This window comes from Belonocnema kinseyi, chromosome 9, assembly GCF_010883055.1.
Source record: "Belonocnema kinseyi isolate 2016_QV_RU_SX_M_011 chromosome 9, B_treatae_v1, whole genome shotgun sequence".
In the NCBI taxonomy this organism is placed as follows: domain Eukaryota; kingdom Metazoa; phylum Arthropoda; class Insecta; order Hymenoptera; family Cynipidae; genus Belonocnema; species Belonocnema kinseyi.
The window spans coordinates 44,892,265-44,906,964 of record NC_046665.1 but is presented as its reverse complement, the minus strand read 5'-3'; the positions used below and the strand labels follow the sequence as shown (position 1 = coordinate 44,906,964).

Genomic DNA, 14,700 nt, shown 5'->3' with positions numbered 1-14,700 from the left:
ATCTATTACTTAATAATCTAAAAAAACTTAATCTATATCTATATTTCTGTCCTATAGTTAAATCGCTAAGATAGTAACTAGTAATATCTAGATAGTCTGTCTTAATATCTATTTTCCTGCATGTATAATTAATTGACATCATTTTAATCAGGACATATATTTCTTAAGAAAGGAGTGAGTATTCTTTCTAATTAAGTGTGATTATTCAATCAATAAATTAGAAATTACCGGGTATGAGTTACGAGATCTCAGTTTATTCATGGAGTAAATTCTCTTGAAGGAAGTTAAAGCTTCTTGGAGACGACCATCAGCCATCATCACTTTTGGGCTTTCTGGTGTAAAGCACAATATTATGAGACCCAAAACTGATGGAATTGAGCAAATTAACAGATAAACTTGCCATGTGACGAAAACTTGATTGAAAATTCTGAATGAAAATGGCGAGTCGTATGGCAAGACGTTGAATGCTAGTGCTGAAAAATCCAAATTTCAATATTTTGTATTTATTTTCTTATATATAATATTAAATATTATGAAAACAATAAAGACCAAAACATGAGAATCATGATACAGACCAATTTTTTATTGTTTTTCTCGTTTAAAGTTTAGGATGTTTACTTTGAAGTTTGGTTTATGGCATATTCAATAATTTGAAGGGTAATAAAATAGGGAAAACCTTTTGCTACTACATCCAGACGATTTTATTCGACCTTTCATGTGAAGTTTTATGAATCGGACCGACTCCCTCATCAGATAGCCTTCAACAAATAACGAAGATTTAATAAAAGATCAATAAACGTGGTGATAAATTATCAGAAACATAAAAGAAAATAAACGTAGTTAGTTGTTAGAAGAAAGTCGGAAAGGAAAATAATTTTAGAAAAATGGTTTGAAGTGTTTACTAGTCGAAAAATCAGAAAAAGTAAATGGCATGCTTGTAAAAAAAAAACTTTTCGCAGCCTTTTGAAACGTTAGTTAAGGTTTTGAAATATACTCCTCCTATACTTTCCCTTGCCAACTTATCCAACTATCCCTCCACTTAGTTTCCTTCCCCCAGCTCCCTTACCTTTACTTCGCTACTACACCTCCACTCTCTTGCCCTTCTTCCACTACATCCCCTCTTATCACTTTCACTACTTCCCCTTCCCTCGCTTACCCGAACTGTCTAATTACCCTACTCCTCACTTCCTCTCTCCTACTTCACATTCACTAATTTTCTCATTTTCCCTTTCCTCGCTTCCCTTTTACCAATCCCCTTACTTCGGCCCGCTTTCACAATATATCCTTTCCCTACATATCCTTTCTTCTTTTCACCCACTTTCCTTGAATTTCCTTCACTTCCACGCTACTACTACTTCCCCACTCCCCATTTTTAAAAGTGCCCCTCCACCGCTTCTGATATTTACCCTCTGCTCACTTTCATTACTTCCCCTCCCTTCGCTTATTCAAGACACCCTACCATACCTCCCCTAACTGCGACTACTTTCTCCCCTCCTCGCTTACTCTTGCTTTCCTAATCAACCTCCCTTCACTTCCTAAACGTCATTTCTCCTACTTCCCCTCTCCTCACGTTCCCCGCTTCCTTAGTACCCCTTCGGTTACTTCCCCTTACTTACCATACAAATCGTACCTGGCAAAATGTATGACGAACGGACGAGCGGATTAACGAACACCCGACCAAAAGTATAGGAGTTTCTGCCCGGGGCTATGAATCCCTAAGAAGTACTCCTTTTATTAATTCCGAAATGTCATGAAATTTCCAATAAAATCACCTGGGTGATGTAACAAAAGGGTTTTCATTTTTTTAAATGATTGCTTTTTCCTGAACGTAAAATCAATAGTATATTAACAATGCAAAAATTTGCACTAGATATACAATTTATTAAGTTTATTTTTGACTTTTTAAGGATTATCGAAAAAAAGTTTCGCCTTTAAACGATTTCAAATGAAAACATTGAGAAAACTTATATTTTTTAATTAAATAGATTTTAAATTAAAAGCATCCTTTACAATTCTGATATTAGAGGGTTTTTGTCAGAAAGCTCAATCCCATTTTTTCTAACAACTTTTTTCTAGCAAAATGAGCCTGCACAAAAATATGTCCTCATAAAATCATGTACGTTCTGAGGTATGTAAAATAAAAATGTATGACTTTCGAGACATAAGTACAGTAGAATTATAGTTCAAAATAAAACCTCAGAAGAACATGCATTTTAGTAAATGACTTATTTTATTGACCCATCCTATGCTGTTACCTATTCATCTATGACATTTTTAATGTTTGTTAAAACGCAATTTTGAATTGCAGATTTTTTAGAGACACGAAATGAAAATTTAATACCGAAAATATTTTATTAGCTTTGGCATATAACTTCAGTTAAATTGCAGTTGATAGTAAAAATGTTGAACACTTCATTTTTTCATATTGCGAATTGCTTCTAGAAAATAATGAAATTTTCAAAAATACAATACTCCCTTTTTTGTTACAAATCCTGTATTAATTATACGATTCAATTATTATATATGTATATATACATGTAATTATTTTATATAATATTATATAATTTTAAAAATTTTTGATAATTAATTTTACATAATAATATTTATATAATAATTATTTTATTTTCATATTATTACCTTTTTTATATTTCTGAGTTTTATTAAATTTACACATCTTCTATCACGGTGGCCATCACTTCTTATATTGTACAATTACAATATATATATATATATATTGTACAATATAAGAAGTAATGGTCTATGTGATAGAAAATGTGTAAATTTAATAAAACTCAGAAATATAAAAAAGGTAATAATATGAAAATAAAATAATTATTGAAAATAAAGTAAAATTACCTGCTGGGATGATGTATGAAAAAGCGAATGCTAGTCCTGCCCATTTGGTAAACTGGGCTTGATATTTTGTAGAATGGAATTCAGTTAAATATGGTATCAAAAGTGTATGTGGACCACCAACTCTGTTATAAATTTCAGATTACATTAATTTCGATAAATTATTCTATTCAAATTATGTAATTCGAAAAGCATAGAAAAAATGTAAAAGAAGTTTCTTCTGTATCAAAATTAACAAAAAAGTAGCAAATATTAATGGAAAATTAAATTTGTTACACTAACTCAATTATGTTTAACAATTGGCTTCTCTATATACGTACTTACATCAGACCACTGATAAACTTCAGTAGCAGAAAAACGTAATAGGAGTCAACGAAAGCGCTCCCAACGTTACAAACTGAGTCCAACAATAATCCTAGCAGAAGCAAATTTCGCTTTCCAAAATGATTTGTCATTGAGTCCTGAAGAAGAAAGTCCCATAGGACTCCTGCTACTATTATTCCTAAAAATTGTAATTGTTTTTAATTTTAATTTTTTTATTTCAAAGTTGATTTTAGTTTCATACTTTTTAATAGTGTTTGAAAATAATATTTTTAGAACAATATTATTAGTTTTTTAAAAATATATCCTACGAAATGGAATTGATTGTCAAGTAGAATGTATGTGAAAATTCATATGTTAATATAAGCATAAAAACAAACACAAATCGAAATACGGATAAAGAACAAAGCAAACTGTAAAGAAAATTGCATAGATCTCCTTGACGGATTCATGACTTATTTCATCAAAGTATAAAAACTGAACAAAGATGAATCATGTTTATTAAACATGAAATAACTTTAAAGTAGGATTTTACGACAAAATGTTTATATGCCCGAAACTGTGTATATCTGTAGCTCCAAATGAAATTACGTAAAGGAGCATAAACATGATACGTGTGCACTGTGGGCATATGCTTATATTAAGTTACATATTTCCAGGATGCAGATATGAAAAATTAACCAAAAATATATGCTGAGTGAAGAGAAAGTTCGATAAAACTTTAATCAAAAAGGAAAATTAATTTCTCATCTAGATTATAGTCACGAATCGTAAAACTTGTTTTAAAAAATAAAACAGAAGTTATTAGAATTATAAAAATGAATACATTTTGTGAATCGGTTATTTTCAATGGTCTAGAACCATTTTTTTAGGATTTTACTTTTTAAATAAAAGAGAGTTTTAAATATATTATAATCATAACCCACCTACGTATACAATCGATACGAAGACACCCTTACGAAAAAGGGTGAGTTCAAAAAGGCACTCGACTGCAGGTAAAATGAAGGCTGGACTTGTTGTGTCAAAAACAGCCGACCATCCAGCCGGCAAAACAGCCAATAGCAGCAAAATGTTGAAGATTCCATAACCTGGAAATCAAAAATTAAATAAATTTGTGAATATAATAATTAAAAACAAATTTAAAATAATTTTTTATTTGAGGTTTCCTTTTTTATTTGTTTTGAAAATTCTTATCTACAATTTGATTTCAGGTTCTATTTTTATAAGGATAAGTTTAGTGTTATTAAATATTTATATGCATATAAGTGGGTGATTATAAGAAAGTTTACTATTTTAGATAATAAGGTTCCCGAGGAAAAAAAAATTTCCAACAAGTCGACATACTCTTTTAAATAAAGTGTTTGAGAATTCGAAAACAAAAATTTTAAGAAATGAAGCTTTGATTTGTGTGCATTTTAAACAGAAATATCTGATATACCTGATTTGACGTTATGCGGCAATGAGAAAAATATGAATTTAAAAAATCTTTTTAAAACATATATAGGTCAGGTAAAAATATTTAAATATATAGGGGAAATGACTGTCATCATGATTAGCTTGGTAATATTAATAATAATAATAATAATAATAACATAATAATAACAATACAATTGTTTAGAGTATAAAATAAGAGCCTCCGTGGCACAGGAGGTTAGGCGCCCGAACTTCAAGTTGCAGGTTCGGGGTACGGTTCCTGAGCCAGTAAGTATGGAAATTTTGTCATGTACTTTTACCGAAGTTCTAGTGCTTCGAATCCCACTATAAGGTATAGGTCCCCCATCATATGCTTGGCTGCAGCCAAGTTCACGGATGTTGGGTTAAAAACCAGGTTGTGCTCAGATCTCTTGATTGTGTCACAAAAACGCGTACGCGACTGATATTACATATTCTGTAGCTTGAGATGGACAATTCCTAACCTTTACTTAATTGCATCCTTTGATATAATTAATTAAGTACTTTATTGAAACTTTTTTAGAAAATTTGCAAAATGGCTAAGAATTATAATTGTTCACTTTTTGGCTATGACCCAAGTAGTGTTTGTCACAATTCTTTCAAATAATTGGCTTTTATATTTATGAACTTATTTCAAAATTTATAAACTAATACTTAAGTTATGAAACAGTAAACTGTTGAACTGTAATATTTTGATTCCGATTCCATTTATATCTTAATCCGACACACACACACATATGTATATTCATTAAATTCTCATTGTTTAATTTCCAAAGAAAATATTATCTTCAGATCACATTAAACCTAAGTATAAAGACTAAGGAACATTTTTTTATGATAAACAAGAATAGCAAAAATTGTATTAACACAAAAAACGTTATAGCTATTATGAAACGCGTTTTCATTACTTTCAGCATGTATAATCACAAAATACTGTTCCTGTACTGTTTCAACAATAAAGAATTCATGAATTCACTTATTAATGAGATATAATATATTTTGGACTTGAATTACGTCTAATTATTATAATAAGATTGATTGATATTGTTTTATCTGTCAAAATATCACATTTTTATACTGTAATTATTGTCATTGAAGTTTAAAACTTTATATTTCTGTCAGCGAAACTTCCATTCTTTCTTGGTAAAAACTGTTTTCTGTATAATTTTTCTTTTGCAACGTCAATTTTCAAGATTTTAGTAATTAGTAATATCTCTCGGATAAAAGAGGTTTATTTGATGCAATGTAGAGCTACAATTTTTTAATAATAGCCATGCTATAAGGGAAATCACCTTTGCCCCACTGGTTGGTGCTGCCCCCCCCCCTTGCCCTATTGTAGCTTTATTGAGTTTTGACAAAAGAGAATTTACAATCTCCAAATTACAGTGCTTGATACTAGACCTTTACTTTTAAAATGTCTGTGAACAAATGTGGGTGAAATACAGCGCCGGATTTACATTTTTGGGGACCTCGGGCTAAACCTCGAAGGGGCCATCTTAAGGGCAGAGAAAATCCCAATTTTGCTGCAAACTTTATTAATTTTCTAGGGTCAGGGACCCCTCTGCCCCCTGGGGCCTCGGGCACTAGCCCCACCGTGCCCCTTGGTAAATCCGCCGCAGTTAAAATACGAAGACCGAGCGGGAAGTGCGAGAACCAACAGTTGCGCGCCATAGACACGTCCAAACTTGTGAGCCGCAAGTGTTAATTTTTATCTGGAAAATCGGTTCCGGTACTTATTATATTTACAAAGAATAGTAGTAACTTAACAAATTGTAATCCATTTAAAAGTTGAATGCAGACTTGTATGCAGTATGTATCTATAACTTGGTCCTTACTCTAATATGATTTTAGAACTAAAAATCAATTTAAAGTTTCAAATTTTACGCTTTTTTGTTCGAAATCATGAAATTTGTGTAATGGAAGCTCAAAAAACGTAGAAATACGATTTTGGTATACTGTTGTTAATTCCGAATACGCTTTTAGATGTTTAAAAATAGATAAGACAAAGAAAATCGCCGATCATCCAATGTACACCGAAATCGGTGTTCAAGTGAATTGCAACAAATTTGAACCACACAGGTTCATTCGGAGAATCTAGGGGAAAAGCATCATTTACACACTGTTTTTTCTCACCCAGAGCAATGTGAAGTGTCGTCTACAAACTGTCAGTCACCTGTCAAGATGATTTTATCAGGTGTTATCTGGGTGAAATAGATGTTGATAAGCACTAAGCAGGTAAGTTATAATAATAATTACCTTATTTTTAATTTCCTCCGATTTACCAGTGACTAATAGTGTCTTGGAATAAAAATTGTACTTGGCGTGATATGCTATCCAAATCGTAGGTTACTCAAAACCTACACGCACGGTAAAAAAAATTGAGCTGTGAGAGGGATATTATTCCTTATTTTAGCTAAACATTTAGCTGAAAATGAACGATGGAATTTAGAAAGATCCCGGGATCAGCGAAAATGAATATCCTTGAGCATTTTCCATATATTGGGAATATCGTATAGCCAAACCCCTAATTGTTATAGCTATAATAAGGATATTACATGGACATAGAAAACACGGGACTAGACATACCTTCCTAACTTGGCGAGCGGGGTTGGATTCACGGGAGGGGGGGGATTCCATGTGGGGGGGGGGGGGCCGCCATATTACGATGTGCCGTTTGATTATGCGCACGAGCATTTTTGCCGACAAACTGTGCATGAAAATATAAACATGTGGGCGCTGCCATGTTTGTCGCGGGACATCAAAAGGTGGCTCACCTCCCCCCTCATTGCATCACCCCAGTAATGGCATGCCTAGTCCCTTGTTTCCTATGTCCATGGGATATTAAGAATAGGTATCTGAAGAAATTATCGGAGGAGCGTCGGTGCATTATGGGAGCGGCAAAATAAAATGTCGACGGTCTGATCGGGATCAGTGACAGTTCAGATTTACTTTGGACAATTAAACGCTTTTTACCACTTGAAATGTGCGCGAATGTTAATAGTAAATGGAGTTTCTTATGCGGTAATAATAATTTACATTTGTTTCGATTGTAGGCGATAATTATAATGAAATATCTAGAAACGCGATGAAAACAATAAACTTGACCTGCAAATGTATTACACGGATTTCAGGGAAATGCATTTTCGCGATACCAGACGAAAGATTGGCTACTGTAAGTTAATATATTTCTAAAACTAATAATTTTTTTTCTAATCTGAAGGTGATACAATTATACATAATCTGTCGAATCTAAATGTTTAACCCTTCTAACTAAACGTTTTACCTAATCTAAGCGGACACTTTCTTTGAGTTTAATATATTCTCGATTCGCTCGTTCGCCTCAAGAAATTTTTTTCCGGGTGACATTCAAACCATCAAAGCCGGGATGTAAATACTAAATCGTGACCGTCTGCACCGAAATTGATGCCTGGGCGTTCGAACAAAGTTTTATTTGATTTTCTGCGGAAGCTTAAAGTTATCTAATCTTGCAGTTGCTTGTGCCCTACATGAAAATAAGGTAAATACAATTGTGTAATAAAAACAGAGATTTGTTTTTCATGGTGAGTAGGGATGTAAAATTTCATAAAACTTTAACCTGATGAAAAGTTTGATGAAGCATGGGGGGTTTCGTGAAACATTGTAATGTTTCAAATATAGCGGCGGGAAAATTCAAACTTATAAGATAAAATCCTAACCTGATCTTAGAGAACAAACCGGTCTGCGCATGCACAAAATAATTTTTGTTCTCATCCCTATGTTTCATAAAACATGTGAAACTTTGACATGAAACGTTTTCTTGTGAAATTACAGCCCTAGGAACCTGAAAACCAAATGGTGATCCCTTACTGTCCTAAGTTGATTAGTTCCTAATATCTCCAGCGCGGCGTTAGTTGTTCCGCCAATCCCTGCTTTTTTGCATTGTAGGGCATGGAACTAGACCACTTTTTATAAGTTTCTCAGTAAATAAAATGTTTATTTTTTCATGAAAACCCCTATTGAAATTGAATAAATTTTATTTATGTAATATTTCAAAACAGTTTTTCAAGAGATTTATATAAATGCTAAATGGAAAGCATGAATTTAAAAACTTCACCCAATTACTTGATCAAGTGGAATATAACATTTGAATTCGAATGCAAAGTTAAAAATAATACTTTCTATTTATGAATTAACGAGTTTATACCAGATTTAAACTTAAAATTTTAGGGTTTAGTGATTACTTAGTCTTAAACTATTTAATGAATAATGAATAATAATTATTATCATTTTATTATTGCACTAAATAGTTCCTAAAAAAGGAAAGCTATTTTTCAAATGCACATCCATAGAAAAAATTACTTTCTACGAAGATATTAGAAAAATAGAGCAAAAATTAACCAATTGTCATGTATTTGGTCAATCGTTATCCCCTCAGCATTCAACTAAATGAAGTTAGCTAGTGATTGAAGTGAAAATACATTATTGTATATGCAGACAGTCATGACTTTTTCTATATATCCCGGCTTTAGTTCACATATCGACGGGCATGAATAACCTGACATTTGGAGGTTGCATTAGGAAGTTATAATTTTATTCTGAGTGAATAGTACGCACTGTTGAATAAAACAAAGTTTAACATAAGGTCAATATTATAGCCATTAATTTCCTTATTAAAAATTATTGAGTCTAATATCGCAAAGCGAATAGTTGCTTTGACAGGTGTTTAGGTGGCTGGCAGCATGGTTCGGCAGTCCACAACTCTGCATGAGCCAAAATTCAGTCACCAAATGATACTTTCCCCTAGAAGCCCAGATGTGCACCTACGTTCAGAGGAATACATTTGAGACTTGAGAATTATCTTAAATTCTCATTGGGAGACTAATGAAATTTGAGCTGCAACAAATTGAACACCAGCGTTTTTCTGTGGATTATTAAGTTTGACATCAGAAAATCTCTAATTGCTGTTTAAAAAAGTCGAGAAATGCTATTTTTTTATTATTTGTTTCTATTACAACGAGTGAATCAAAATTTATGCCGGCCACGATTTAAAGCATCTTTTAAGAGTGAAGCAAAAAAGTTAAAACAATTTTTGCGATACTCACAGATCATATTCTATGTATTACTAAATTTTATGTATTATATAATTGAGTTTGAATATAATGTTCCACAAGTTTCCTCCACGTTTCATGTCAATCAATGAAACCGGTTTCTAATTATCATCACAAAACATTTGAAAAATGCTTCATGAATACCAAAAGATATTTTACTTCAATAAAAGTTATCTGGTGAAAAAATGAAGAACTCTGATATGACACAAAAAAAATCATTAAAAACTAATAGAGTCTAATGATTTTTGTGTGACAAGATTATTTACTTTATAATTAATTATGTTGAACTGGACTTTATATAGTGCGGTAAATCTATAAATAATCAAGTTTTTGGACTACTAATGAGCATACGAGTATTTAATATTATATTAAATGCGAGAGTTAATTATCGGATTTTCTCAATGTCTTGAAAATGCAAGCGTTAAATTTGTATGAGTATAGGATTATTCTCTTTTACACTATACCATTAATGTATATCATTTCTTAAATGTTTTAAACTCATTTTTGTAGAAAATGAGAAAGTTGTCTTACATGTTTCACACTTTTCAATAAGAATTTTACCAGTTTTGGATATTACCGTCATTGTAAAAACTAGAGATTCCTTTTTTTGTGGCATCATTTTTTTCGTGTTCTGTTTTTGAATTTAATAACTTCATGCCCTTATATTCACTGTACAGCAAATGAATCTGGGTCCCTACCCGTGGTATTATTTAAGTGCCCCTCGAGACTGTTTTTTCTGAATCATCTTGTAATACCTGAAACTATCCCTGGAATAATACATTGCTTTAGCAGTGTTGTTACAAGTAACTGAATTATAGAGAAGTTACCTTCTTGTAACTTTTAGAGTAACTTAGTTACTATTTTTAAAGGTAACTTGTAACATAACTCAGTTACTACTTTTAAAGGTAACTTGCAACTTTAATTTTAACTAACTTGACTAGCAAGAGTAAAACAAGTTGGCTTAAATCAACTTCAACTTTAACGAACCCATTCTCATCACGCATCTCGTGCTTCGAACTCGATGCTGTCACTCTCTAATATAAATGTATATTATATTTCAATAAATTTAGGTATATTATTACAATTCCTAATATGTATTAGCATTAAAATATATGTATTTTCATAATTAAAAAAGGCCGCATTCTATAAAAAAATTGTTACTGAACATTTTATTGCAACTTTTCACGTTTGTACATAAATATAATTTGTTTACTTTCAACTTTTTTTTTACGATTTAAACCAGAAAGACGCATCGTAGCGTTAAGTGGTTCAAAGCAAATTTGTAGATATAATTTAAGCGAAAAATTTTATTAAATAAAATGTAACTGTAGGTTGTAAATGTAATACTTATGACAAATTTGTACACTGCAGTCTCGCAAGACAAGTTCTCGATGGAGGTCAAGGTGGTCCAAGGGGGCGAGAGAGTGGCTCTGCTAGGTCAGCGGATCATTTTCAGTTTGTTGCAAAAATTTCGCAGGACATTCGCTTCTGTTAGCTTTTAGTCACTCAGTGTTTAGGTTTTGTGCGTTACGAAAATGTCGAAAGAAGACAAGAGGAAGCGTTTATCGTTTGAAGAGAACAGTAAGCTGTTAGACGAAGTGGAATCAGGTGCTTCAAAGCAGTCCATGTTTAAGAAATATGATATCTCTGAGAGCCTGTACAAGGCGGTGAGAAATCGCGAATCTCTTGTGAGAAATAAAGTTAAAAGTTGTGAATTAAAAAAAAATAAATACAAAATTTTGGTTCTCATTTCAGCTAAATGTCTAATTTACCTTTGTTTTAGACAAATTTAATGAAGATCATGCATTAAGTAGAAACATTTCTTTAGAGGCTGTTTGGAGTATTAAACCTTTTTCGAACATCATGTTTATTGAAACTCATACTAAAATTATACTTGCATTAAATTATATACCAAGTAAATTAAATTGAATGATTTATGAAAAGCAATTATATAATTCAATAATATTCTAAATGTATTAACGACGAAAATTATATCTATATGTCTATTTGATTTCTTATGGTTTGGCGAGTTCTGAAATAGTAGAAACGAGATAAGGGGTACCCTCGAAATGGGTTCTATAGCGGGACTTCCATGCCGCTCTTTTTTGGAAGAACAACTTTTGACTAATAATTTTTTTTTTAAACTTGTGTCGTTTGGCTAAAACTTTATTTTTTTACGAATGAAAAAAAAACAACGTATACTATCAAAAAGTAATTCATAACAAATTTGTAGATCTTCTTTTGGTGCACAATTTTTACCGATTTATTTTTTTTCGTATCTTGAATAATTTGACCGCAAAATGGAATTTTTTATTATTTTTTGCGCCACCAAAATTTAAATTTTCGATTTTTCGAAAAAATTCAAAAATCTGTTACGATATTCTTGCAGAGCTTTTAAAAACAATGTTTTTCTTTACTTTTCGTTGTTTGGCTTTAAATGTTTTATTTATTTATTTTTTGTTTTGAAAATGATAAACTTTGACAATTGTATTTTTATTGAAAAATCCATGAGATAAATTGTTCAAATTTCCGATACTACGAATATCCTTATATAAAACTTAAAAATTTGTGAAAAAACGTCTCAAAAGTTTTAAAAATGCTCTAACTTTTTGAAATTTTATCTTAAATAGCAGGCTGATGAACTCGTCCTTTCTTCTTATATGCTTATAAAGTGTGCCTAGATAATTCTGTCAAAAGGTATCGTGTTCGCAGACGAGAATGACAACAACGAGAAAAGACAGATAAACCAACGTAAAAGCTACTTTTTCTGACTCAAGAGGCCACAAAAGGTCGAAATTGATTGCAAACTGCACAATTCATTTTTTAACATCAAAACAATATGAAACAAGTAATTCAGGCGATCTTGCCGAGCAGTGCGGAAGAACATAGTCGTTCTGAATATGATATCACGGCCATGAGGATATTCTGAGTGATATATCTACTGAATTGGAATTTTATTCTAAATATATCTTGTTTTTCACTTGCCAAAATATATTGTGTAATTTTTTTATTTATTTTAACTAATGCCTAATAATTTTTTAATTAAATTTTTATAAATTAATATCATATAATGATAAAAAAAGAGGATAATTTTATGTTCATGCCACTTTAATACAGACATTTTCAAGACATTCAGAGAACCACAACAAATAAATTTCAAAAACCCAAATAGGGAACTTTCAAATCATATCCGATCATGAATTCTTTTTTTCAAACAAATTCATTAACTGAAATGTAGAACTTAAGCTACTGTGCATGTTTTTATGGCCTTAAATTCAAGGTTAAGTCGAAAGAATTCGAATATTTAAATATGAAAAAACAGCCTTCAAGTGTTACTAAACTGAACAAAAGATTTCTCTTGCAACAACATGTATCTATATCTTTTGCATAACTGAAAAAAATTGGACAACTTACATTATATTACGTTGCATTTCTCTATAATTTTATTAAAATATCTGCCAAATCCTAAACAAATATCTGTTTATAATTGAAAACTTCTATAAAAACTTACTGAATGTAAATTTGATTAAATATAGCAAATTAAAGAAAAAAGTGAGGGTTTATCAAAAGTTTCTCTCACAGCTAATAATGAACGAACATTATTTTCGCCACGAAACGTCAATAAAAACAGATAGTTCTACATTTTCCACAAAAATCGATCTAATCTCGATCAAAAATGACTCACCGGTTGCGGAAATTGCCTTCTCGTAATCAGCTGGTTCATCGAGCCTTCCACGATCAGCTGCATCAGAAAGAACCGGTATATAATTTCAATTGCCAATGCTCACGCTCGTAATTCGAATTCATCGTGCATATTTCTCACATTCTAAAATCTGAACTTATCAATTTAGAATTATGTAATCAATTTATAATTATATAATCACTAATCACGATACAAAAATCACAATCAGTGCCTCACCAATTACCCAGGGACCGTTTCCATCTTTCCATTTGCCAGATACCATATCCGAAATTCACTTGATTTTTAAGTAAAACTTATACCACGTGGAGTCAAACTAAAACGATAATAATTGTAGACACGGTGTGTAATGCTTTACTCTTGACTCTAGATGCGAGGTTCAAACACTGCTATAATTGTCTCTTTTGAATTTTGATACCTTGCCAAAATGTATTACCGACTCGATTCACAAGTCGTTACGACAATTCTTCTTTTTTTGTGGAATTTATATTCTTATCATTTATTTCTATCTCTATTTATTTTTAATAATTATTTTCGAAATTGTTAAGGAAAATGAAGAAATCGCGTCGCTACTCGGTGGACGTCTAAGAAAAACTGCTTCCTCGATTGACTCGCATTTTGCTGAGCGACAAGCAGATAGTCACTGATCATAATCGTAGGCACACCAGTACGTTTCCCGGGCACGCGAGACACTAACTTATCAATAAACGAGGGTCAAACGATTCAATTGTTGTGGGCCCAATTTATATGATTGCTCTTATAAGTTAAACCACATTTGCCCTAATGTTTTGCATAAAAGTAACCTTGAACAATAAGTACTTAAATATTGAAACTTTTTTTAATTTGGCGATTTTAGTTCTTCGAAATTGGCTTTTATCTCTTGAAGTGGTAAAATACGTGTCGCGAGAAAGTTAAAATTATTCTTGAACCCACCCAAAGTTGAATCTTCATAATTCAGCTTTCTTAATATTTAACATGGAAATTTTAAAATTGAAATAAAATACAGCGTGGTTGTTCCACTTTTAAAATATGCCGAGAGCATTTTTTAAGGCCGTTGCTACGTGTCCCGAAATTTCGCGGTACAATTTCGGCACGAATAGCCGAATTTTCATAAAGTCATATTTTTTAAATTACATATTTGTACCGAAACTTCCTTACCCGTAGATAATTTCTTTTTTTAACAAAAATGTTCAAATCTGAAAGATTTTTCTCTCATACAATGTTTTAAGCTTGCTAGTTTTTATAATTGAAGCCTTCGTCATTGGGAATCTTTGAAATAAAAATTCT

At 31.6% G+C, this 14,700-nt stretch overlaps 1 protein-coding gene across 1 annotated transcript in view; it reads right to left on the bottom strand.

Annotated features, from left to right (window-relative positions):
- The window catches only part of LOC117180274 (synaptic vesicle glycoprotein 2B-like), a 66,154-nt gene extending 52,075 nt beyond the window's left edge, over window positions 1-14,079 (bottom strand). Inside the window, exons 1-6 of the mRNA XM_033372677.1 lie at window positions 13,633-14,079; window positions 13,399-13,455; window positions 4,101-4,262; window positions 3,178-3,355; window positions 2,857-2,978; window positions 229-473 (exon numbers count right to left, since the gene is read on the bottom strand). Of these exons, the coding sequence (XP_033228568.1) occupies window positions 229-473; window positions 2,857-2,978; window positions 3,178-3,355; window positions 4,101-4,262; window positions 13,399-13,455; window positions 13,633-13,678 (810 nt within the window). The 5' untranslated portion in view covers window positions 13,679-14,079. The remainder of the gene's footprint in view (window positions 1-228; window positions 474-2,856; window positions 2,979-3,177; window positions 3,356-4,100; window positions 4,263-13,398; window positions 13,456-13,632) is intronic.
- Window positions 14,080-14,700: the final 621 nt, after the last annotated feature.